Source organism: Furipterus horrens, unplaced genomic scaffold (genome assembly GCF_987537825.1).
Source record: "Furipterus horrens unplaced genomic scaffold, mFurHor1.1.pri manual_scaffold_3, whole genome shotgun sequence".
Taxonomy (NCBI): domain Eukaryota; kingdom Metazoa; phylum Chordata; class Mammalia; order Chiroptera; family Furipteridae; genus Furipterus; species Furipterus horrens.
Window position 1 is genome coordinate 154,715,099 of NW_028327173.1, and position 26,934 is coordinate 154,742,032.

General features: G+C 37.1%; 1 protein-coding gene across 1 annotated transcript in view; it reads right to left on the reverse strand.

Annotated features, from left to right (window-relative positions):
• The window catches only part of FAM227B (family with sequence similarity 227 member B), a 194,036-nt gene that overhangs the window by 23,839 nt on the left and 143,263 nt on the right, over positions 1 to 26,934 (reverse strand). Inside the window, exons 10-11 of the mRNA XM_090270582.1 lie at positions 10,498 to 10,595; positions 6,802 to 6,964 (exon numbers count right to left, since the gene is read on the reverse strand). Of these exons, the coding sequence (XP_090126708.1) occupies positions 6,802 to 6,964; positions 10,498 to 10,595 (261 nt within the window). The remainder of the gene's footprint in view (positions 1 to 6,801; positions 6,965 to 10,497; positions 10,596 to 26,934) is intronic.

A 26,934-nucleotide genomic window follows, 5' to 3' on the forward strand; every position in this document is an offset into this window, starting at 1 on the left:
TCATGTTCTTTTAAGGTTTACGTTGCTGCCTTTGCATGTGAAGTAGAAGTCACCTCTCCTAGTCTTTGCTTACTTCCTTTGGGAGAGAAATACCTTCTGTCAGCCCTGTTAGGGATGCAGAATTTTTCTTAGAACGTCTATGGATATACCTGCCCCATGCTTCTTGCTCCCTCTTGTGGCAAAATTCTTAAGCTTCTATGCCTTCTTACCCCGCAACATACCAGGATGAGTTCTGACAGACTCCCTTTTGCTTTCCCAAACGTGGTGCTAAGTCTCAAGTTTTCGGTCTCTCCCTGGCCCACAAATTTGGGCTGGCACAGGTTTTATGTGTGTGCTCACTCTTGCCAAAGGCCATTCTTGCCATTACCATTGGGAGCATATGCAGGGATTTGGCCATGGAGTGTGAATGTTTGGGGTTGAGGCTCATAGAGCTCTAGGGGTGCCCAAGAGCCAGTTGTGGGGATCTGTGGGTGAGGTGTCCCCAGAAGTTCATGGGCAGGCTTCTTGATGGAGTTTATGACACAGTAGAATCTGTATCTATTTAATGCCCTCTGAGATCCCATCTGCCACTCTCCCAGCCTCCCCTCCTTCCCCCACACACGCACTCAGCTCACCATTCAGCACCCTGAATGAGGTAAGAGAAAAATGAGCCTGTTTAGCAGCAACCACAGCATCAGGGAAAGCAGGTTTTCACTCACAAGGTCTTACTTTCCTCCACATGAGAAATCATGGGCTGAGAAGATCTCTCTTGTCACTGAGCTGTGTCACCTTTGGGGAAGAGTATGGTCAAACTGTTCCTTTACCTTCTTTTTCTTTTTTCTCTAGTGGTGTGCTAGTACTCTTCCACTGGGAACCTGGACTTCCATAAAGGCTCTCTTGTCCATAAGTGATTACCTATGAGTGTTTTCCAGGGACCAAGAAGTGCTAGAGCCTGTTCACACAGGCCACTATGAGGTCCACGTCAGGGACCAAGTCTGTATGCCTATTTCCTGATGCACAGGCAGATGAGACTCCTCTCGGTTCCCTTGATAAATGGTGCTAGGTCGCACAATTTCCACAAAGGCACTTTTGTCCATGATGGATGTCACGTTGCTGTTGTGAGAGGGGGACATGAACAAGGGATGTCTCATTCAGCTATAATGCTGATGTCACTGCTGTTCCTGTGTGAAAAACTTTGGGGACCACTTATACTTCTTTTTGATCCTTATATGTAACAATGTTAAGAATGAGCAAAAAATAATTTACATACTTGCTTTCTTCTAAAAGATAAGACTTTGAACCACCTAAAATAGTTTGCTCACCAAAGCTTACTTTAAGATCCTTGCTTCAGGGCCCACCAATTCAAAATTATAATATCATTAAACTCTGCCCGATCCTAACCAGTTCCCTGCCTTATGCGGCCTGTGTCAACATCATCCAGGTTAGGCCCTAAAATCCTATAAATATCATCCCTGAATTTACACATTTTGAGACACTACTAAAACTCTGTTTGTTGTTCTCCCTTACTACAATAAATCTAACTAAATTTAGCTTTATTTGGTCAACAGGTTTTTCTGGTGGTCTTTTAGGACTGCTGACAGCTGAAAATGGGAAAAATGGTGTTTCTGCATTGTTTTTCTTAGTGTGGCCTCAGAGGAACTCAGAAGAGCTGACAAAATGAGAATGTTGTCATTTCAGGGAAAAATCAAGCTATTTATCAATTTACCCATCAATGGTGTGGAAAGTCAAATTCCTCCAACAAAATCATAAATCTCAGGATTCAAAGGGACTTGAAATTTATCTAGTCCAACCCATCTGCTAAAGAGGCCGCTTAGTGCAACCAAGGGTTTTAGGCTTTCTCTCTGCTTCCTCAACTCCCCTCCTCATTCTCTTCCATTCCACAGCCTTAGTCTAGCATGTCCCTGTTTTTCCTCTTTGTAGACAACTAGAGGAAATATCAGTCCTCCACCATGTTTTGGTGAAGGGAGTCTGTGTTGCCACAGGGGTTTTAGGGCTGGGTGTTTTCAACAAAAATTATTTTTAAAAGACCTACCATTCCAGGAAACTAACATCTGGATTCTGTTTTCTGAAAGGTCTCATTAACGGATAATACTGTGATGTTCACATGCCTATTTTTGAAGCTGAATGCAAGTAAAGGTTTCATTTTGGAGGTTACAATCTCACAAATAATAGAACAAGCTTGCTAGCAGTGTAGGCTTTCTTATTCATCTCACCCTGAAAATCTTAGAAGGATTGAGAGGAAAAATGTATTATATGTTGTCTTTACTGGAAAAATGACTAGATGGGAGGGTTCTGGATTAGAAGTTTTTTTGTTTGTTTGTTTGTTTTTGATACTTATATTTTAGTTAATTTATCGTTTAAAAAATATAATGACCAGATCTTTAGTAAATGTTAATTAACTTGCAACGTCACTGATTTGAAATAAGAAATACAATTGATAGTACCTTTAATAACAATTTACAAGCTATTATTCACACATTAATGAGAAAAAGTCTATGAATGCACATGTGACTAAGATGATTGGAAATCTTTTTATAAATAAAAGTGAGAAGCAGTTGCACATGGCTCTGAAGAATTTCCCTCTGGACTCTTACCATGTGAAGATGGAGTGTTTACACAGAGCTGGTGACCTTTTATGAGTCTCGGGGTTTCTTCCTTTTTTTTCACTGTTGACTATTTGCTCCCTCTACATCACAGATAATTCACAACAGATGACTTCTTTATATAGCTCTTTTTTTTTTTTTTCTGAAGTCAACTTTGATATATCCCACATTATTTTCAATGGTAGAGTTTAATAACCCATTCTCAAAAGTTTTTACATGTTAAAAAGTCTGTGTATGGGTGTATGATGGTGGAAACATGTGTTTATACTAATACAATGTATTCATTATGATATTGCATTGAGTTTGGATTTTTTCCTAAACTACAACTGAATGTGAGCATTCTAAACTCAAGTTAGAAATAGAGATACAGCCTATAGACTTTTCTTTTTAACAGAACCCACGCAAAGTACACCAAGATTTTGTTCCTGAGTTTTCTTTCCTTTTTAAAGAATTTGTGTTTTACATTTAAAAAAGTTATTAGACTTTTAGGTATTTCTTTGTTAGTTTACTCTCAACGCATAAAGGAATTGAAATGGTTTATAAAAATACAAACAATATGAGAAGGAAAAATTAGGAGCCACAAATAAATTTTGCACAAGATTCTGCAAATTTAAAGACATACTAAACATTCTGCTCTCAGAAATCAAAGTTTTTTCCTGTTTTACTCATAACTCTAATGCTAAGTGATCAAGCTTAAAAATTCAAATATTCACCAAAATATTCAAATTTTCTACTAATAATGATTTATTGTATATTAATTAGTAGTGTATTATTTTCCTTACAAATGTACATTAAAAATCCTCTCAGAATCATGAACACCCCTGTGACTTACAATTAATTTACTCCTCCTTCCCTCTCTCCACATAGATCTCCAATCTTCTCAGTGTTTACATACAAATACTAAAGCATTTGACAATATAGCAATCCTCCCTCTTGTGACCTTGGCAAATCACTCTGAATCAAAGAAATATTACCTATAATGTTAAATTTATTTTTAAGTGTATTTGTTCCACAAGACTCTAATTTAAAATTGCACCGAGAAGAGGATTTTGAAATAGAATTGCACGATCATGCAATCTTAAATGTCTGAAGGAAAGCTGCTAAAGTAATTCAATGTTGGACCAACCGCAGAATTCACTATTTGACTGTTACCACCCTGCCCTCAAACAATAATTAAATTTCTCCTCAAGAACCTGGAATAGGCATTTATCTTCCTTTGGAGTTAGCCAATCCCCCTGGATAAAAGGTCAGTACCGGAGAGCTCCAGTGCTTCTGCCCTGAAACCAGGCTGCCAAGGAGGGACTCTAAGTACTGTCATTGACAACAGTGTCCTTAGGCAAGTTACCTAACTGTCCTTTGCCTGTTTCTTTATTTTTATTTATTTAAAAAAAATTCAATATTTTATTTATTTATTTTTAGAGAGAGTGGAAGGGAGGGAGATAGAGAGGGAGAGAAACATCAATGTGTGGATTCCTCTTGTGCGCCCCCAACCAGGCACCTGGACCACAATCCAGGCATGTGCTCTGACTAGGAATTGAACCAGTGGCCTTTTGGTTTGCCGGCCGGTGTTCAATCCACTGAGCCACACCAGCTAGGGCTCCTTATTTTTAAAATTGATGACAATGATAATATCTATCTCAATAATTCACAGAAGTAAATGAGTTAATAAGTATAAAGCACTTAGAAGAGTGCTTGATACATGGTAATTGTTCAACATGTTTTTAAAAAAATACCATTTCAATAATGACGACTTTACAGATTGACTTTATATCAGTGACTGTCAAATTTCTACCTCTTTCCTCTAGTTTTTAAAAAATTTTTGAAGATAATGTCAATTCTTTCTGAAAAATAAAATAAAATTTGGTCTTATCTTTATATAAAACCATGCCATACCCATGCATCAAGCATTAAATTAGCAACTATTGTAGGCTAGATACTTTTTTCAGGTGTCAGGGACATTGAGGCAAATCTGTGCAGCAAGCCACTTACCCTCTTTGTGCTTTGGGTTCCTCATCTGTGAAGGGGCTGAGACAAATGCCTGCTCTGCCCACAGTGACAGGACTCTTGCCATTTCCATGATGGCGCAAAGGGGGAATTAAATATGTGCTTGACAAAATTGCCAAGTGCTGATGAATGTGAGCCATCGTTATAATTTTGTTCATCATTAGGTCTAGGAACATTTTTTCTTATCGGCGGGTATTATATTATACAAGCTCAGTAAGCATCATGGAAAGTCCCATTATTTTCCAATGGGTGATTTCTTTCAAAATTTTATGGAATGAGACATAGTCCTAATAGATTTCATGTGTCAGATCCCCACCTCCTTTCCCCAACTGCACTCATACTCACACTCTTTCCACCGTCTCAGAATACTGGTGGTATGAGTCCTTATATAGCCATTGGACAAATCCATGCTCATCAGAAATGTAAACAAAATCAAAGACCAACATTTTTTATAATCACAATAAAAATTAGTAATATACCTTTCAAATTTTACTTCTAGAGATTAAAATTTTTTATTTTAGACAAAATTCAAGGTTGATGATAAACCTTGCATCATTATTTAAGTTACAAGTCTTAAAACAGATTGATTTACGCAGCCCTATTTGTTTTTCTCCTGTGTCCCCAAGCCATTCAAGTTAATTGCATGTGCCTGTGGTCAGTGAGGCTAGAGATTGTCTTGATTGAACTGTGGGAGAAGTGCCCTGGGAAGTGCTGAGGATCTGCTAGCGCAGTGGCCTCCACACTTTCCTGATCACATATCCTACGAGTAAAAGCTATGTGAGCACATTCCCATATAGGTATAATTTTAAAGTTATAAATTATATACACATCAATCTGTACTAATATCGTTTGCACATTATAAAAATATGCTGTATACAAATAAAAACAGTGAGATGGAATTTTAAAAAATAAAATTTAATATTTATTAATGCACACTAAACCTTTAGTCCTCAAATTGTGGATATCTGTAATGACGTCTAGACAGTTTCTTTACAAATGCCTTGCAAATTAAACTGGCATACTATCATTTGATAATATTGAAAAGTATGGCATACACCCAGTGCTACATTCATTGTTTATAAAACGATGTATATCCATACTACAAATAGTCTTTTTGAACATTTTTATATTTATGGCCTGCATCTTGGCAAAACTGAATGGGTCACCATTGATTTCATCTTTTAGCGTGGCTGAATATGAGCTCCTTCAAGTAACAGGAGAAATATTGTTCTACCATTTCTTTTTTTTTAAAGTTTATTCTTGCATCATAAATATTATCATCAATCCATAGTTATTTTCAGAAATCTTTTAAAGCTATTGCTCCACTGTTGAGTTGTTAATTTGGTTAAAACTAGATGGCATAATCTAGAAATCTGCTTAATCTCCCGAAGAAAACAGCACTATGTTGTACTCAGAAAACAACACAAGAACAAAGATGCCAGCCTTATCCCTCCATGCAGTAGAGTACAGACTGAAATTCCAGCTGAGTGAGGGTGCTTGTTTACTAACTATTGGTAAAGTGCAACTTCTTTTTAGTTTTTCAACATGAAAATACTTGTAAATAAGAGTCCTGCTATATTTTTTCTCTACCCAGAGCTGTGTATACTCCATTTTAGAGAGCTCGGCATTAGGTCCCTCTGAGGTTCGTCTGCGTCCCCAGTGAGGCCTGGGCCGGGAGGTATGCAGAGGGAACACAGGAGTGTAAGGAGTGTAAACAGAACTCTGCCCCCCCGCCCCCCGCAACTGAAGAGCTCCAACTTCATTTAGTTTATATTTTACACATTAAGGTTTTGATACATTTTCATTGGAACAAAGAATTCCACAGCTGAAACATGTTTGAAACTCTCTTCTGGAGAAGCCTAGAGGCCCATTACTCACAGTCTGACAAAGGTTTGAAACTGAATACTGAACAGTGACTTGCAAAGATAGTCTTTTACTAAAGAGCTAAATATACCAGTTTTAAAAGTTCTTAGGTTTTATGTTTGTTTTCTTTTTCTTACATGCAAAACCACAGCCTTAGATCTAAAAGAGTAAATGATTTAACCAAATATGCTACAAAAGTTTTGAATGTAATTAAATGCTGAATAAAAGCACTGGTTAGAAAATGCATTAAGTTTTTCTTAATTGAGATATTTAGTAAAAAGTTTTGAATAGTTTAGAAATAGATGATATTAAAACAAAGCTAAAAAAGGATATGGTTCTTGTGATATTTCAGTGAGTTTAATCTTGGTTTGTCTAGGGGTTTTGGGAATACCAGTTAGCTGATGCATCTTAAGATAATACAAAATCAATGGACTCTGACCTCCAAAATTGAAGAGCACACGGTTAAACTCTGGGCCAGTGCTACTATATTGGGACTGTGATGGGAAGAAAAAAATAAAGTCAGTTATTGATTTTGTGTGTTTTTAAAGACCTGTAAGTACATTGTAGTGACATTATAACTATAAATAAAATTACCATCTAGTATATTAAAATAAATAAAAGTAAATTCTGCAAAGCATCTTCTTAATTAAAGAAATTTACTAATGTATGAATCTATGAGTATACTCAGTAAAGATCTCTTAGCTTTTTGCTTTATCAGCAAGCTTGAAGATAGGTCAATAGAGATTATTCTGTCTGAAGAACAGAAATAAAAAGGAGTGAAGAAAATTAACAGAGGCTAGAAAAAAAGTCAGGTAAAATATATGAAGGAATAATGACTGAAACTTCACATTTTATAAAAAACATATCCAAGAAGAGTTTATCCTACCTGAATAGCCTACACATTCAAGTAGGATAAATTCATACCTAGACATATCATAGTCAAGAGTGTTGAAAGAAAGACAAAGAAAAATCTAAGCACAGCAAGAGGAAAAACAGCATATATGGAAACCTTACTAGGATTAACAGCTGACTTCTCATTTGAACAAAGGAGGTCAGTGGCAGTTAGATAACATAATCAAAGTGCTGATGGCAAAAAAATCTTGACCATGAATTCTTTGTCAGGGAAACAACAATCATAAATATAATTATTCCAAGATTCTATTACTGACTTCTTGTGGGAAACAAAGTCAGTAGAGCAACTACTCTTATGTTAAGTGTTCTCTTAATTTTTGTAATGCCTAGATGAAAGATTTATTATTGATTCCATTTCCTGTGGGGTAATAAGATTTTATTCTCATTTGTTTTTATTGATATGAAAAAATCTCTTTTGTTTCCTTTACTTACAGTCACTTTTAAATTGTACTCATTCATAGCTGCTCCAGAATTATTTTAAAAAGTGGGACTATGATAATTGAAAGCAATTCTTTTATGGTGAAAACTAAGTGTCAATATCAGATGTATTTTCCATGATGTAAATATATCTGATATTTACTGCATCTAAATCTTTCATGGCAATTTACATCAGGTTTAATATAGTCTGATGCTTAAATGACATGCAAAACCAGGCCAAGCTTTATTTAGATTAAAAAGAAATTTTGTTTGTTTCAAAAGATCATTTTATGACCCTTTTCCCTTTCCAGGCTTTTGTCTTGTGTATTATAAGTAAGATAGAATCTACTTATTGATGTATTACAAGTAGACATTTCTGTTATTTTTTCCCACAGTTATCAGTTTTCAACTTAGGAAAGCCACAGTTCACAGCTCCTTCTTCCTCTATGAGGATCCCTGATATTTTAAGGATAGTTTAACCAGGAAAGAGTAGATTTAGGTATTAAATGCAAATTCAGTGTTTTGTGGAGCCTTAGCTACTTTTTTAGATACTTTAGAGCAGAAGGTCCCAAGTTGCCTAAAGAACTCTTGCTAGAAATATCCAAAATAGCCAAAACAACTAATCAGAAGCCCTGCTGCTTCCATTCACCCCACAAAGGATATGACAGAAAATTGCCAGAGAACTTTGATTCCATAAACAGGACTTTCATTGTCAAAATAAAACTTGGTACTAATTTTAAAGAACCAAGAAATCCTATAAACTTTGAAAGGATCACAAAACATGAACCAGAAAGTCCCAGGGATGGTTTTGGTGCTGAATTTTTCTGTTAATTTATTAAAGAATAACTGTTGATAATGACTACAAAACAGGACTTTAATTTTTGATGTTTTAATGTGTCCTCCCAATACCCTTATGGGTATTGTACACCCACAGGCACCCATTCAGCATTTGGAAAATGCTGGTGCTTAAAAAGTTCTTCTTTATGTTGAACTTAAATATCTCACTTTGGCTTTCACTTATTAGTAAAAATTTTAAAAAGTGTCTTGGTAAAAAAAAATTTTGAGCCCCATAGAAAACAGCTAACCCTGCTTTGCTACAGTAGCTCTATTCATATTTGAAAACAGTTGATAAGGTCTCCTGGGTTTTTTCTTTTCCAGGAGAAATTTCTTTAAATATTTTCACCAATGATCAAACAATAAGGTTTCAGAGTCCTTCATCATTCTGGTTATATTCAGTTCAGAATGCTTCTGATCATCTACACCTTTTTACAATGCAGTTCTCCAAAATGAATACAAAATGATTATCAAATCAGCATAGAGTATATCTCACATGTCTGTTTAAATAGCCAAGGATATAGTAGATTTTGGAGTCAACAAGATTCTACTGTTGACACATACATGTTACTGTTAAAAATAATTCCCAAATCTTTTCTGATGCCCCTAAGATAAGACTTTACGGCTTCTCTGCAGTTGTAATTTTGGACCTCTATACTTTTGCCACAGTAAGAGTTTACTAAGATCAAGCCTTTCGCTCTAGCCTGTCATAAACTTTTGGTCATCTGATGTATTAATAATTCTTCCAAGTTTATTACTTCTACATATCTAATTAAAATGGCAACCATATTTTTATCCAAGTTGCTGATGAAGTAGTCTGCATGGAACAGGGCCAATAATGCAACAACATGGTATACTACTGAAGATGGATCTGCAATTTGCTTTCTATCTCTCAGCAGTGCCATCTGAAAATGTTGTACAGTCAGTTATGAATCCATCTGTCCATATTTCAACTTGTAAGTAAGGTATAAAAGACCATTTTTAGTGCTTGCTGAAGATCGGATATATAGTTTCTATGATATTTTCCTACTTTCTAAATCTAGCAATCCCCTCTCCCCCTGTCAAAAAAGGTGTGGTTATTGTCATTGATCCCAGATTGACACCTAGAGATCATTGGTTTCTATCCTTAGTACTTACAAACCATCCTTGGCAACACTATGAAGGTTGGAAGAGATTCTGAGTACTTGGATTATTAGAGACCAGGAAATACATGAGTACTGACTTTCAGAAAGTGGTTTTTATATATGCATAATTTAAAATTTTAAATAATGGCCAGACTTGACTAGATAATTCAGACAAAATGTTAGCAATAAAGACTTCAGTAGATTTAAAATCTAATTGTCTAACAAGTTAAGAGGACAAATTCAGAATTTCAAGCCAATGCCTCATCAAATATTGGCTAAAGCAACCTGAGGTGCCTTCAGGAAAGTAGAGAAACATAGCATTAAAGACTTAATAGTAACAGTATTTACATGTAGTCAGTTATTCCAGGACCATGGCTTAAGTGGTGGGGAGAGGCCAACCATTACTGAAAACTCCTTTGAAGATTTCCCAGCAATTTTGACTGATGCTTATTGAGATCAGTCATCTTTGAATGTCAATCCAAGGACAAGTAGTACCAGAAGTGTGAGAAAAGACAAATGTTATGCTTTTTTTTCTCATTAGACATATGGATTTTTTAGGAAAAAAATAGACTATTTAATAATAAGATTATTCTCCCACTAAATCACTTTGATTATTAAATTTTTTCTAAGATATATATCAAGTAGGAAATAACCAACTTTGCTTACATGAAGCTGTTCAACTAAGTATGTTGCAGATTAAAGAAGTAAAACCTTAAAAAAATAATTACTATACTCCAAACCTTTGTTGTTAGTTTTGATAATCTTGATTCTTCCTTGAATGTGGACGTTGTATATGCCGTTGGGTTCTTTAAAATTTTCATCATATTGAAGTCTATAGCTAAAACAGAAAATACAATATTTCAAAAAATTATGTTTTTTTTTTCTTGACAAAAAGACATGATGCCTCTTTCCTCTCCTAGCAATTCATCCTAAACATGGAGAGAGGCAAAGATGAATGAGAGAAGTTTAGGTTAGTGTTATAGCTTGCCCTAATCAGAGGAAATAAATATTCTATCTCATGACTCACTCTAAGCTATCATTTATTAAGAGTGCAAGGAGAGGACACAGGACTAGGTATTTTGCTTCTGCTTCCAGAGCTCTTTCCATGACCCTCTAGTTAAATGCAATAGAAGGTGTGGTCCTCTGCATGTTAGGGTCCACCTTTTCCATATACTGACAACATACCCATATCTGGTAATTTTTCCTTGCAACCACTTGAGTACTTATGAGATTATCTAGGAAATCTTGTTATGTCTTAAAGAAGAACTGTATGATTAAATTAGCTCTGTCAATCATCCTAAAAGCTAGTTATTAAGATGTCTTAACACAAAGCAGAGAAAACAAGTGATATAAGAGGTTTATGCTAAATTCTGGCACTGATTATTTTCAAAAGTTACCAGGTAGATTAATTCTAGAGGTTATGATGTTGATACTAGCCCTGGCTGGTTTGGCTCAGTGGATTGAGCGTCGGCCTGCGAGCTAAGTGTCGCTGGTTCGATCTTCCAGTCAGGGCACATCAGAGAAGGAAAACTCTGACTCCAAAAAACCTCCGCTGCCTTGCGGCACACCTCTTCAGGGGAAAGGCTAAGGGAGTAAACCCCGACAGAAAATCCGGAGCCGGAGTCCCTAAGGCGGTTCGACGTTGTAGTCAACACCGGCAACTCCTGCGGCGCACCTGAAGCCAAGCTGTATTGACTCCGTCTTTCCCTTGGACCCTTCAGCTGCGAAGAGAGGGGGGGTCTGCTGCATGGGCAACAGCAGACCCTCCATATCACCCTGCCCAGGCTCTGTAGCTTCAGCTTCACTGGAGAGGACACTCCAGCGTCATCAACACGGGAGGAGACAGATAACGTGTCACTCCCGAGTCGGACTGCACAGCCATTCTCGGCGGTGCAGATAGACTCTTAAGAAGCTACACCATCGTCTCTCGAGATGGACGGCTGCCGACGAATGATGTTGATAAGAAACCTTTGAGGAGTTGTGGAAAGTAAGTTGGAGTGATTTTTGACATTAGATATTAAAATATTAAATTTTAGTCTAACATAGTAGAGGCAAGTGGGGATCTATCTCTGGCAGAGATTAAAGAATTGGTCAGCAAGGAATCTGCATTTTAAAATTTTGAGTGGAACCAAAGTTAGATTGAGTTGGAGTTACCTTTTATTTAAAACTTTCTCAAAAGCATATAACCCCATATGAAGAGGAATCTGGCAATATCTACCAAAAATACACATTTTCCCTTTGACCCAGCAATTTCTCTCCTGAGAATATATCCTGCACAACCTCCTACATAAGTATTAAAAAACATATGTATGAGTTTATTGATATGTGGCACAATTTGAAAATTTAGAGATCATCAGCAATTCATGTATTTAGCAGTCAAGTTGTGGTTGAATAAACCGAAGCATCCCCATTTGAAGGAATACTATGTAGTTGTAAAAGGTAATGAGGAAAATGCTCATATTGATATAAGGAGATCTAAAGGTCATATCATTAAATGATAAAAGCAAGGTGCAAAACAGTGTGCACAATATATTATTTAATTCACTATATATGGTATGCTACTTTAGTATAAAAGAGAGAATATAAAAATATCTAGTAAGAATATCTATTGCACTTGCCTTCATCTGTATAAAGAAACACTAAAAAGATAAAAATTGAAACTAATAAAAATATTATCTTCAGGAGGAATAATTAAAAACAAAACTTGCTCAATTTTGAATCATTCTTAAATACATATCTAGGTGATGTTAATTTCTGGTTTCTATGAATAAACATAATATTAATAATAAAAGAACCTCTACTTCATGTCTGTTATAACCACAGTAAAAATCTTACTTTCATATCAATTGATTTGGGCATTTATCTTGGCATGTTTTAGAAGTTACTTTATTCCACTACATTTTACTATGTATATCTGTGTCTTCAAGAACTAAATAATTGCTCAGACAAGCTATAGATCTAAGACATGAGTGATTAATTTTAAAGTATTTTTATGGTTTTTGCATGAAGAGGTAAGTCTAAATATCTGAAGTAATGAAGTGGTGTATTTATGAACTAAGGCTCTGTATCACCAAACATTAAAAATGTGTTGCTTTTAAACTTGGCTTGATTAAAGGTGCTGTTGAAGAAAATTGGACCCATTTTAACTTTTTCCTGTAGAATAGAAAACATTAATAAAATCAACTACTAAATGAGTCCTGAAACAAAAATTAGAACATATTGCTCTGATTAGAGCAAAAATAAATGAAATAGATATTTAAAATACAATAGAAAAGATCAATGAAACTAAAGTTGGTTTATTAAAAAATAAAATAAAATAAACAAACCTTATCTAGATTCCCCATAAAGAGGGATGACTCAAAATCAGAAATAAAAGAGATGTTACAACTGATGCAACAGAAATACAACGGGCCATAAGAGACTTACATGAACAATTATACACCAACAAATTAAATAACCTAGGAAAAATGGATAACTTGCTAGAAACTTACAATCTACCAAGGCTGAATCATGAAGAAAAAGATAGTCTAAACAGACTAATAACAAATAAGGAAGTTAAAGTGATAATAAAAAATATCCCAATAAAAAAAAGCCCAGAACCAGATAGTGTATTGACTGAATTTTACCAATTAATGAAGAATTAACACCAATCCTTTAAAAACTCTTACAAAAAATATAAGCAGAGGAAACTCTTTCAAACTCATTTTATGAGGCCAGCATTACCTTGATATTGAAGCCAGACAAAGACACCACAAGAAAAGAAAACCATAAGGCAATTTGCTCCCAAAGCAAATCAAATTGAACAATCCAGCAAAAATATTATACACCAGAACCAAGTATCATTTATATCTGGGATGCAAGGTTGATTTTACATATGTAAAGCAATCAATGTGATTAACAGAATGAAAAATAAAAGTCACATGATTTTTCTCAATAGATGCAGAAAAAGCATTTGACAAAATTCAACATTCATTCATAATAAAAACTCTTCATAAAATAGGTATAGAAGGAAATGTCCTGAACACAATAAAGGTTGTTTGTGAAGAGCCCACAGTGCACATCATAGTCAATGAGGAAACACTGAAAACGTTTCCTCTTAAATTCAGTACAATGCAAGGATGTCCACTGTTTTCACTTCTATTGACATAGTACTGGAAGTACTAGCAAGAGCAATCAGATAAGAAAAAGAAATAAAAGGCATCAAAATTAGAAATAAAAAAGTGAAATTATTTCTTTTTGCAGGTGACATAATTTTATATCTAGAAAATCCCAAAGACATCATTAATAAAACTGTTAGAACTGAATGAATTTAGGAAAGTTGCAAGATAAAAAAATCAACATAAAACATCAACTGTTTTAGCCCTGACTGGTGTGGCTCAGTTGGCTGGGCTTTTTCCCACAAAGTGAATGGTTGCTGGTTTGATTCCTGGTCAGGGCACATGCCTGGGTTTCTGATTCAGTCCCCAGTGGGGGTGCAGAGGCAACCAATTGATGTTTCTCTCTCACATTGATATTTCACTCCCTTTCTCTCTCCTCTTACCTCTCTAAGAATAAATAAAATCTTCAAAAAGATCAGTTGTATGTTTTGTTTTTTTTTTACAAGATCAACAATCTATTTAAAGAGAAAATGAAGAAAACATTCACACAATAGCATCAGAAGAATAAAATACTTAGGAATACATTTAACCATGTAGGTGAAAGATCTGTAGACTGAAAACTATAAAACATTGTTAAAAGAAATTGAAGAAGACACAAATAAATACAAAAATATTTCATGGTTATGAGTTGCAAAAAAGATTATTTTTTAAAATGTCCATATTAAATAAAGTAATATACAGGTTCAATATAATTTTTAAATCAAAGTTCAAATGGCATTTCTCACAGAAATAGAAAAAAGTACCATATAATCCATATAATCCAGCAATCTCTCTTCTGGATTTATACTCAAAGGAAGTGAAATCATTATCTCAAAGAGATACCTGCATTATTCACAGTAGCCAAGATATAGAAACAACCTAAAAGATTGTCAATGAATGAATTTATATAGAAATTGTGCTATGTGTACACACACACACACACACACAGGGGTCCTTGCAATTGCAGATCAATTGGGAATTGCCAAGAACTGAAAAACCTTTTTTTTTGTTTCTCGCTTATTGACTTATTTAATCACATTTTCCAGATTGCCCTTATGTTCATTTTATCACTCAAAGTATAAGGAAACTATGGTATTAAGAAACTGTGGTATAAAGATGACTTTTATTTATTTATTTTAAAAATTTATTAGGGTGACATTGGTTAATAAAATTATATAGCTTTCAAGTGTACAATTCTATAACACACCTTGTCCCCATTTATACCCCCTTTATCTTCTTCTACTGGCCCCACCCTCTTTTCCCTCTGGTAATCACCAAACTGTTGTCTGTGTCTGTGAGTGTTTATTTTTTTTAAATGCGTTATTGATTGTGCTGTTACAGTTGTCCCGATTTCTTCTCCCTTTGTTCCCCTCTACTCACTGACCACCTTCCCTCCAGTTGTCCTCCCACCTTAGTCCATGCCCATTGGTTGTGCATATAGTTCTTCTCAACATTTTCTTGTCTACTCCACTCCCTCCTACTATGCTTCTTAATTCCTGTACTATCTCCCTCCCTTTCCCCTCTTCCCCCTCCCTACTGACCTCCCTCCATTATGTTCCCCATACCTATAATTCTTTTCCCACTCTCGTTGCCTACTTAGTTTGCCTTTGTTTCAGTTCCCTAGCTTCTGTTGTTCGTTGTTGTGATACAGTTTTCATTTTAATGTTCACAGTTTGATCTTTTTACTCCTAAACAAGTCCCTTTAACATTTCATATGACAGCGGTTTGGATCTGATGAACCCCTTCAGTTTTACTTTGTCCTGGAAGCACTTTCTCTGCCCTTCTATTCTGAATGACAGCTTCGCTGGATAGAGTAATCGTGGTGGTAGGTTTTTGCTTTTCATTACTTTGAATATTTCTTGCCAGTCCCTTCTTGCCTGCAGAGTTTCTTTTGAGAAATCAGCTGATAGTCTTATTGGGACCCCTTTGTGTGTAATTCTCTACTTCTGTCTTGCTGCTTTTAAGATTCTCTCTTTATCTTTAATTTTTGACATTTTGATTATAATGTGTCTTGGTGTGGTTCTCCCTGGGTCCAGTTTTTTTGGAACTCTCTGTGCTTTCTGGACCTGTAAGTCTACTTCCTTCCCTAAGTTAGAGAAGTTCTGCTTCATTATTTTTTCACATAATTTTTCAATTTCTAGTTCCTCTTCACCTTCTGTCAACCCTATGATATGGATGTTGGCCCGCTTATAGCTGTCCCATAGGTTTCTGAGCCTCTCCTCATTTTCCTCACTTTTCATTTCCTCTTTCTGCACTGGTTGACTGTTCCTTCCCTATGTTCTGATTTGTTGATTTGATCCTTGGTTTTCTTTCCCTCACCACTTGTTTTGTATGTGTTTCACTTATTTCAGCAGGACTAGCCTTCATTCCTTCCCTGTCTTGTTTAAGATCTGTTGTTAGATCTGTAAGCATTCATATTACCAAAGCTCTGAACTGTGCCTCAGAAAGATTTCCTATCTGCTGATCTGTTAGATTAGATATTTGCTGTCTGGTCAGCTGTGCATTTGGGATTTCTATCATGATCTGTGCCATCCTGACAGTTTTGTGTTTACCTTTGCTTCCTTGTTGGGGCTGTCACACCTCCTATGCTATAGAGGGCGTCACAACCAGGGGACCCTTCTCACCACGCTGTGGCGTTTGTGTGGGGGTGGGAGTCCAAGATGGATTCCTGCTATTCACTCTCTGCTGAGAGACCGGGAGCCTCCTCCTTCATCCCCACTCCCTCTGGGCCTCACAGTCCAAGGCAATGGGGGGGTCTGCCTTCCCCAGCATTGGAATCGCAAGCTGACAGGTCTCGCCTACAGCTTGGGGTGCTCTGCAGGTGCTTCTTGCCTCCCCTTAAATACAGGTGTTTGTGCTTACCATTGTCCTGCCACTGTCGCTGCTGCTGCCACTGCCAGCACAACTTGACTTCTCCATCCCAGCTTCTCCCCTCCTACCCGTCTGGATGAGCACTACTCCTTTATAACTTCATATGTTGGACTTCCATTTATTTTCTGGAACTTCTGGTTATTTCTGATTTTGCGGTAGTTGTATTCCTTCTTAGTTGTGGAGGGAGACAGAGCATGTTAGTGTAGGCCTCCATCTTGGCCAGAAGTCTCTGTTTTGTTTTTTTTTTCTTCTACTTAATGTCTTCACTTTTTCACCCAGTACCCCATCCATCCTTTCCTCCAACAGCTTTTATTTTTATTTTATTAATTAATTTGTGTCCTCACCTGTAAACATTTCTTTTTTTTTTTTTTTTTGCTTTTAGAGAGAGGATAAGAGGGAGTAGAATAAGAGAGAGAGAGAGAGAGAGAGAGAGGGGAGAGAGAGAGAGAGAGAGAGAGAGAAACTTTGATGGCCTGCCTTCTCATGCATACCCCAACTGGGGAATCAAACCCACAACTTGGGCATGTGCCCTGATGAGAAATTTAACCCATGACCTTCAATCTACAAGGTGATGCTCCACCCAACTGAGCCACACTGGCCAAGGCAGCTCACTGTCAACTTTTAAACTATTCTGCTATGACTAATAGTTTAGGTTTTAGATCCAAGATTTAAAAAAATAAAGACAGTAATGCATATTGTGTCACTATTTTTAAAAGATCCTTTTTATTCTGTTGCTGTGTTTTTATATCCTCTACAATTACTTTGATAAGATGTTTCATATTTATTGGGGCAATATTATATATGTACTATTCTGTAAATATTGTTCTATTTTCTGAACTGTGGCTTCTGTTTTTCTTTGAAAAAGATCACAGCTATACTCATGGTAGAGGTTTCACCAGTAGCAGAGGATTTTGAGACTTTGATCTTCCTTTAAAAATTGCTCTAGAAGTATTTAAGCTCTCCCTGCAGGTGCCTTGTAAGACCATTCCACTCAGAGTTTTGGAGGGTTGTCATCCAGGCAAGGTCTTCTCCTGTCCTATTCACTTGAAGAGTAGATTTAATTCCAACTGGATCAATAGTTTCAAGCACACACCTGTGAATTTAATCTGCATTCCTGAAGCAGAGTAGTGTATTAGTTAAGCACGTGGACCTTGGAGTCAGATGGACACAGATTTAAATGCCAGTTCTGCAATTTGTAGACAAAGTGACCTTGGGAAAATTAATTTCTTTATACTTCAGTTCTTCAAATATAACTTGAAGATGATAATAATTATATTACATACTTGTTAACTGGATAAAATGAAATCATATATGCAAATCATAGTGCCTGGTCATCATAAAGGTTATGTTAGTCAATATTGCTATTAATATTATTTATTAAGGAATATAAATTCCAATTCACCATTACATTATACTTATAAAAGCTTTGTTGAGAAAAGAATATTGAAAATATTGAGAATTGATTAAGTTTTATCTATTCCTTTAGAAAAATCTGAGACATACTCTTTTTAAAAAGAATTTAAAAATTTTTAATTATAGTTGACATACAATATTATATTCATTTCAGGTGCACACCTCAATAATTAGACATTATATAACTTACTAAGTGATTATTCCAATAAATCTGATACCCATCTGACACCACACATAGTTGTTAGAATATTACTGACTATATTTCCTATACCGTACTTTACATTCCCATGACTATTCTGTAACTGCCAATTTGTACTTCCAAATCCCTTTTCCTTTTTCACCCATCTCCCCAGCCCTCCTCCCACCTAGCATGACATAGTCTTTAGTTAAGGTAGACCAGCTAAGAGCTATGCATTAGCACTGAATTTTCCTGGCCACTTGTAGACCCATTTTTACCATATTGTGCTTTATCTTTATGCCTTTGGTCAATATAGTGCAATGTTATAAACTCAACTTTGGCTGCATTTGCTATGTCAACATAGTCATTACATTATACAGAGCTTCCCTAGGGAGAGTGTGGTAATCAACTGGGCTGTTCAAAAATATTCACCTTTTCATCCTTCCAAGGCACATGGTAGGACTGAAGATAAGTATGGCCATGTGGCTTACTCTGGGCAATAAAACGATAAAATTTGAGTTGAACTAATGTTTTGTTTATATTTTTTGAGATGGAGATTTAAGAGCCAATGCCCAGTTCATTGAGTCCACTTCCCTCTGCTGTAGTGATTCCTGTGAACGAGATGGCATCTTCTTTGGTGTGGATGTCTGAGTTACTACACTAATAGAGATTCTAGCCTGCATGCAGTGGATATGCATGGTGTGAGTGAAAAATAAACCTTTAACCCACTAAAATTTTGCCGAAGTTACTACAGGATAATAATATAGCCTATCCTGAATGATAGAGAGATTAACAGGAAAAATACTATCTAGTCTTAGTATAAGGAATAGAGTACTTCATGTGCACAAATGGTTTGCTTTTATCTTATGAATACTGCTTAGTTATGTGACACTGTCATTTCCTTTTTTTTTTTTTTTTTTTTTGGTGGATAGAAACCTTAGAGCCAACTATATTTGAGAGTGAAATCTAGCAAAAGTGAAATATTTCTCCATAAGATTTTACATTGTAAAATCATTTCAGACTTTTCCTTTTCTATCTCATTTTTTTGTCTAGCCCTCTTTTCCTGATTTGCTTATTTGATATGCTGTTTTATGTAGCCGTAGTGAACACATTTATGTAAAGCTACTAAAATCCTTACAGAAAAGAGATTGGCATATACATAATTAAATATATATATTGCTTGTTATTTTAAAGAAAGGATCTAAGCATGTGATATGTAATATTAATTGACTTGTGTTCTTCATCTAATCTTTTATTTATTCCTTTCTTGAAATGGCCTGATGGTTAAGATGGTTAAGATACCACTACTGTTAACCTGGTGTGTCCATCGCAAAGCACTGCCCTTTGAAAGAGCACAGTATTAGGATTCAGGAATCTAACTTCTAGTTCAATTTGCCACAAACTATATATGTAATCTCTAGCAACCCACTTCCCAATTTAGTCTCAATCTCCTCATTTGAAAAGGTGAGATTTTTAAACATTGTTCAAATTTATGTTCAAATTATATCCTTATTTTAAAATAAAAGAATTAAGGCATGAGGGAATAGATTAAATTAATCCACTAATCAGTGGGAAAAAATCCATGAGTATGATTCCTGTGTCTAACTCTTCTATTTTCCATTTATTCATTTATTCACACATTCCTTCAAGAAACATTTCTTGCAGTCTATCTGAAAAACACCACAAGGTTCAAAAGAAGTAAAAGATATAGTTTCTGGCTTCAAGAGTCAATTATAATTAGATAGGTTGATAAACTATACACAGGTAATGCTTGTGAACAATTCTACATCTATCACAATGTTATTATGAGAGAGAGGCAAATAGCTTGTATCAGGAGTAAAACTTTCAGGATGAGACAGATTGTTCATGGGCTGGGGCTGTCAGAGAAGGCTCATTTACAACCTGATCAGCTTTGCTGGATAGAGTAGTCTTGGTTGTAGGTCCTTGCTTTTCATCACTTTGAATACTTCTCTATCCAGCAAAGCCATCATTTAGAATGGAAGGACAGATAAAGTGCTTCCCAGACAAGGTAAAGCTAAAGGATTTCATCATCACCAAGCCATTATTAAATGAAATGTTACAGGGACTTATTTAATAAAAAGAAGATCAAAGCTATGAACATTAAAATGACAACAAACTCACAACAATTGTCAGGGGAAGGCCCTGGTTGTATGTGCCCAATGTTTCAGAGTCCAGGATGGAGTTGGGTCAACTTCCAGAGAATGACCTCCAGATAACTGAGTCAGCAGCTGAGTTCCGGTAGCTGACACAGCAGCTACTGTATAACCACTGATGTAACTACTTCCAGTGACTGATGTCATTCTGGGCTAGTAGCCACCTTTGTGTAACAAGTGTATATAAACCCGTGACACTGTAGAGTAGGTGCAAGAGTGTACCACCAGCACTCTTGGCCATGCTGCACCAATAAAGCATGCAAAAGCTCCCCACGGCTCTGCGGAAGTTTCTCTTCACCACCGGAGCAGAGTTCCCCTCGCTATCCAGGGGTCTTGTACCCAAAACTATCAATAACAGAATATATAAAATAAAAACAAAAACAAACTAAGCAAACAACCAGAAAAGGAACAGAATCATAGGTATAGGGATCATTTAGAGGGTTATCGGCTGAGAGGGGGAAGGGGGAGAAATGGGGAAGTAGTGCAGGGATTAAGAAGCATAATTGGTAGGAACAAAATAGACAGGAGGATGTTAAGAATAGTACAGGAAAGGGTAAAGCTAAAGAATTTATGTGCATGACCCATGATCATGAACTAAGGGGGGTGGAATTGCTGGAGGGGAGAGGGGTATTGTGTGGAGGGGAGCAAAGAGAAAACAAATTGGGACAACTGTAACAGTATAATCAATAAAATATACTTAAAAAAATAAAACCTGATCAGATTTGTGGGACTTCAGACATGGAAAAATAATTAGGCCAGTGGTGTGTACATGGGGGTGAGATTGGGTAACAAGGCATGTGGGCAGGACCTTGAAAAGACCACCCTGGTTGCAGCAAAAGGTTACCTAAGGAAATGTCCTAAGAATATGAAGATGAAAAAGAGCAAAGGAAGTTATGATGGAGTGGTTATCCTAGTGTAAGCAGATTGTTACTATGTGTTTGTCAAGAAATAATGGACTGAACTCAAATCTTTGAGGATGATTGAAATAATTGGTGGGTAATTATAAGTTCATTTAAGTACTACAGTTGCTAAACAAATTATGTGAGTGATGTGGCTTTACCCTTTAAGTCATAAAATTGATAATGAGCTCAATTATTTCAAATTATCATAAATTTTGAAAATGAAACAGAAATGGATCAACCCTACCACTACAAAAATGATGGAGAAAACGGAAGCCAAGGAATGTATAGTTAGGTACCTGTTACTGTAGAGGAATAAAGCAGAGTACTGTTAATGAAGAAATTCAAAACCCTGAAATAATGAAATCAAAGTGGTAAAGAATTCACATTTTGGTGAGGTCCTTGTTACCTATGATTTATATGAAATACATATGTTTCTTTCAAAGTGTGGGTGGAGGGGTCAGCCGTAGTGAGAGAAAACTTGTAAGAGCTCACTGTGTTTTTCTCTTGGCATAAATGGCACATGGAGGGTGCTGTGGGCTGCAGCCAATGTGCTGTAATGGGTCAAGTGCTGGCAGAAGTCCCAGTGACGCAGGGTCAGTTCCCCACCCTTTCACCAAAGCCTTTCCATCAGAATGTTTACTGTAAGTTATTCTTCTTTACTCAACAAAGAAACTAGAATTTTATGCCTTTATATAAAAAAAATAAGTTATAGGCTCTCAAACCTCTTCCATGGGTGGATTCTCAATATTCACCACTACGCCTTAAAATAAGTCCATATCCCAAGATCAAATTTGCAGTATTTGGCTCTGCTTTTAATTAAATGGAGCTCTTCTAAGTAAACGAGAAATTAATAAAGTGAATGATTAAAATAGAATTGGCTCTCATAAGGCTTGTAACCCCAAATTCTTTGATCTGGCTACCACTAAGTATCTACCCTAACGAGTCCAAATTTAATCAAATCAAATCAAATCAATCATACCATTAGAAGTTTTATTTGCAAGACCACAAGACACGAATAAAATCTATGGAAGGTTTGAATTAGTACCTTGGGAAGACCTGTCATTTTAAGTGACACTTCCTCAGGGAGGAGGATGGAGTGCTACTAGAACATAGTCTAAGAACCAGTTTTATTTTTGAAATAATTGGTACCACTATTACTACAGTGGGAAGTCCATGGGAAAGAAAATAATGGTATATACAGCAGTGTTTTTCAAGTACAAAAGGGCATAAGAAACGCCTGAGCATATTCTTAAAACGAAGATTTAACAGCATCACAGATGTTGATGATGCTACTGGTCCGTGGAGCCACCTTTTGAGTAACAAGCGGATAGATCACACAGAGCTGCAACAGTTCCCCTTTAATGATGTGACTTTGAACCTGTGCCATCAACTGTGAAATGGTACCCTGAACACCAACCTCATAGGATTAGTGGAGGAGTAAATGAAATTATGTTTGTGAAATGCTGGGCAAATTGGCCTTAGACAGGAGTACTGAAGGGAAAGCAGAGAATATGGTAGATAATGCTGGTAACTGGGTATATATATTGTTATGAGTTTGTGGAAGTTCTCATTGTTTTAATTTTCCCATTGAGGTAGGAAGCAAAATCACTATCTGAGACAGAATAGAAGAGGCACTAGAAATTTAAAGAAAAAAAAGGTGAAAATAGTTGTCTCCGTAAGTGGGAGAAAGAAAAGACTAGGGAATATGGTATGATCATCTGACAGAATTAAGGCCAATTTGCCTTATGTAGTTATGAATTAAAAATAAAACTAGTCAGCATGATTGTATGTTTTCTCTATAGATATTTAGCTGCACACTTTCAGATGTGGGAAAGGATATAAATATCTTTCATTAGGTTAATGGTTTTGTCAAATAACTGATGAAGTGGAAATCCAGAAAAAGTTGAAGATGAATATAAAGGAACTATGACTACTGACCACACTATTTAGTAAGGTAGGAAGGGAAGACAGAACATCGCTTGGGTGAGGGAAAGTCAAGGGGTAGGGAGATTTATATATTGCTGAGATTTCACTTATGACTTATTATGTGTAAAATTAAAAAAAAAATTTCATGTGTACCTGAATTTGAAAGGAATGTATAACCTTAATTTGTTGAATACAGTGACATACCCACAATCCCCCACCACCACACCAAACTTGTTAATTGTTTCCTGATATATATTCTTTACTAGTCTTTTTGCCAGATTTAGTTATTACCTAGGAGAGGATTAAAATATCATAGATTTTAAATGAGAAATTATTGATTTGTCAGTTAATCCTTGAGAATCTAAATATTTTTTCTTTATATATATTTCTAGAAAGTGTTTTTTGGTACATATCGTCGTCGGCAGCCGTCCATCTCGAGAGACGATGGTGTAGCTTCTTAAGAGTCTATCTGCACCGCCGAGAATGGCTGTGCAGTCCGACTCGGGAGTGACACGGTATCTGTCTCCTCCCGTGTTGAATCGACATCTTGCGATGACGCTGGAGTGTCCTCTCCAGTGGAGCTGAAGCTACAGAGCCTGGGCAGGGTGATATGGAGGGTCTGCTGTTGCCCATGCAGCAGACCCCCCCTCTCTTCGCAGCTGAAGGGTCCAAGGGAAAGACGGAGTCAATACAGCTTGGCTTCAGGTGCGCCGCAGGAGTTGCCGGTGTTGACTACAACGTCAAAACGCCTTAGGGACTCCGGCTCCGGATTTTCTGTCAGGGTTTACTCCCTTAGCCTTTCCCCTGAAGAGGTATACCGCAAGGCAGCGGAGGTTTTTTGGAGTCAGAGTTTTCCTTCTCTGATGTGCCCTGACTGGAAGATCGAACCAGCGACACTTAGCTCGCAGGCCGACGCTCAATCCACTGAGCCAAACCAGCCAGGGTTTTGGTACATATATATTCACACTTATTATACCTTCTGTTGGGTTGCTTATCAATAGGTAGACTATCTCTTTTAATGTTTTATCCTTTAATTTAAATTTGGCTGCTTTACTGTGGTCAATATTTACTGGTATTATTTTTTCCATTGCTTCTTTTTAAACTTTTCTAGGAGATTTTTGTTTTGGGTATTTTTTTGTAAGGAGAATAAAGATGCTTTAAAAAAATCTACTTCAGACTTTTTCTCTGAGTTGAATGCAGCAGATCTTGCAGGCTAATATTTTCACTTCAATAACAAGAAACATTGGGGTAAATTACAAAAAAATGCTATCTTTAAGGACACTGGAAACATCAGAACAAGACAAGTTTAAATTCCAGAGAGGAAAGGGTCCTTCCTATGTGAGTGGGCGATCTCCAGTTATTTTCATCCCTTGAAAGCATTTGTTGGTTTGGGGTCCTACTGAGTTTTGGCTTGGCATAGGCAGAAGTTCATCTACTAGAGAAGAGGTCAACCATTAGAGCTTTAGACACTCATGTAGGCTAGTGTAAAATCTAAACAAGCCCTATGTACATGGCAGCCAATTTTTATCATGGGATATTTGATGAATTCTGTGGTGGTAAGAGAGGCTGGGGCAGGGCTGGGGCAGGGTCGGGCCAGAAACTTCTAAAAGGCTTCATGAAGTCTCCTATAGATCTTAAAAAGTGACTGGGAGACAAAATCTCACCAATACCTGGTTGGTCTTTACTTTAAGATAATATGTTAAATTTTGAAAATATGTCTTAGTACAGGTTAAAGAGAGCCTCAGAACATTTAAAAGACAGAGTTAACACTCCCTCAGTATTTCATGGCTGAGGAATAGAGACTATCTAGTTTTTAAATTAAAAGTCCATTAAGGCCATTCCCCCCAAACAGGGAAGAAGCAGAGGTGAGGTAATCTCACCAAAACTGTAATCCAGCTGTGATCCAGTTCAATAACTGATTAACTCATGCCATTCAGTTCCTCAACTTAAATGGGAAAAGAGAAAACCATCTCTACTGGAAAGCAATATCATCTGCAAGTTCTACAGTTATTTTATACATTATGCTTAATGTACAATAAATGGTCACAGGACAAGCAAAGGGCATGATAAAAACAGATACATAGATTATCCATATATTGGAGTTAGGAAACAAAGAGCTTTAAAATAGTCCTATATATATTTTCAAGAAATCAAAAAATGAACAAAATGGAAAATTTCACCAATAATTAAGATCTATAAGAAAGAATAAAATATACAATCTGGAACCAATAAATACAACTCTGAAATGAAAACCTAATTGAGAGGATCCAAGATGACAGTGGAGTAGGTGGTGGTTACAGTGACCTCCTCCCAGAACCAAACTGGAATTACAACTAAAGTATAGAACAATCAACCTCAATAATTGACCAAGACTTGCTGAACAGATTTCTCATAACCAAGGATTTACAGAAGGAGCCACATTGAGACTGGTAAGAAGGGCAGAGATGCCAAAAGGGCTGGCCTCACTCCCGTGGGTGATGGCTGAAATTCTGGCGGGATACTTAAGCTGCACAGGTTTCCCCTGAGAAGTGTGGTCTTAACCCCATGCTGGGCTCCCCAGCCCAGAGCACTAGAGCCAGGAAGAGGCGCCTGTACAACATATGGCTACACAAATCAGCATGGATTAAGCCTGCCAGAGAGAGACAGGTATCAGCTAAAAACCCAGGTGGTTTTTTAAAGGGCCATTGCACAAAATTTTGTTCATAGCCACTCGCCCTGGGCTCTGGCCAGAAGGAGGGTGGAGCAGAATAAAGTCATGTGAGGACACACTGGGATTTGTGGCTCTGGGGAGAGAGCTGAAGGGACAACTGCCAGGATCCCTGTGCTGAGTCACTCTCCCACACCACAGATGCCATCTTTCTTGGGTGGTGCACTCCTCTCCTTATGGCATCAGCCTAGAGTAAAAAAATAGCCCCACCCTCTGACTCCCTGTTGTCCCACCCTGTGGAGCGAAAGCCCTGCAGAGGAGTCAGCTTCCTGGGCCCTGGGTTTAGAGACTGGGAAGACTCAGTGTGTGACAGTGACTGAGTTGTGTGGCTCTGGGGTGGGGTGCCATTCCCCTAACTTTCCCACAAGCTTGACCAGGGCAGCCCCATACAGGAGATCCACTAGCCCTACCCTCCAGATTCCTGGAAGCCCATCTCTGCTGAACTTGGGCTCTCCATGAGGTCTGGGCAGAATCCAAGACAAACTGAGTTGTGTGACTCTAGGACAGGCCCCATATTTCTCTTGCATGTCACACTGGTGTAGAGCTCTCCCTTCACGTGGCCAAATATTGTTCTGTTTGGGCCTGATAAACTCTGCTGGCCTCACCCTGACAACTCTCTGAGACCCCGCCCCATTGCAAAGGTCGACAGGCATCAGGCCTGTGACAACTAGTTTTGGTGTGTCCCGGAAGTTTTGCTTAGTGGCCTCAGCCCCAGCACTGTCATTGGGTCTGAACCTATATCAATCTGGTGAACACCACTTGCCCCTACCTGGTGACTCACTGAGAACCTGCTTCATGCCACTCATGTACTGCCAGAGGCTCCTTCAATGACTGAGCTTAGTAGGCAGCCAGTGAGTGCAGGCAGATCTC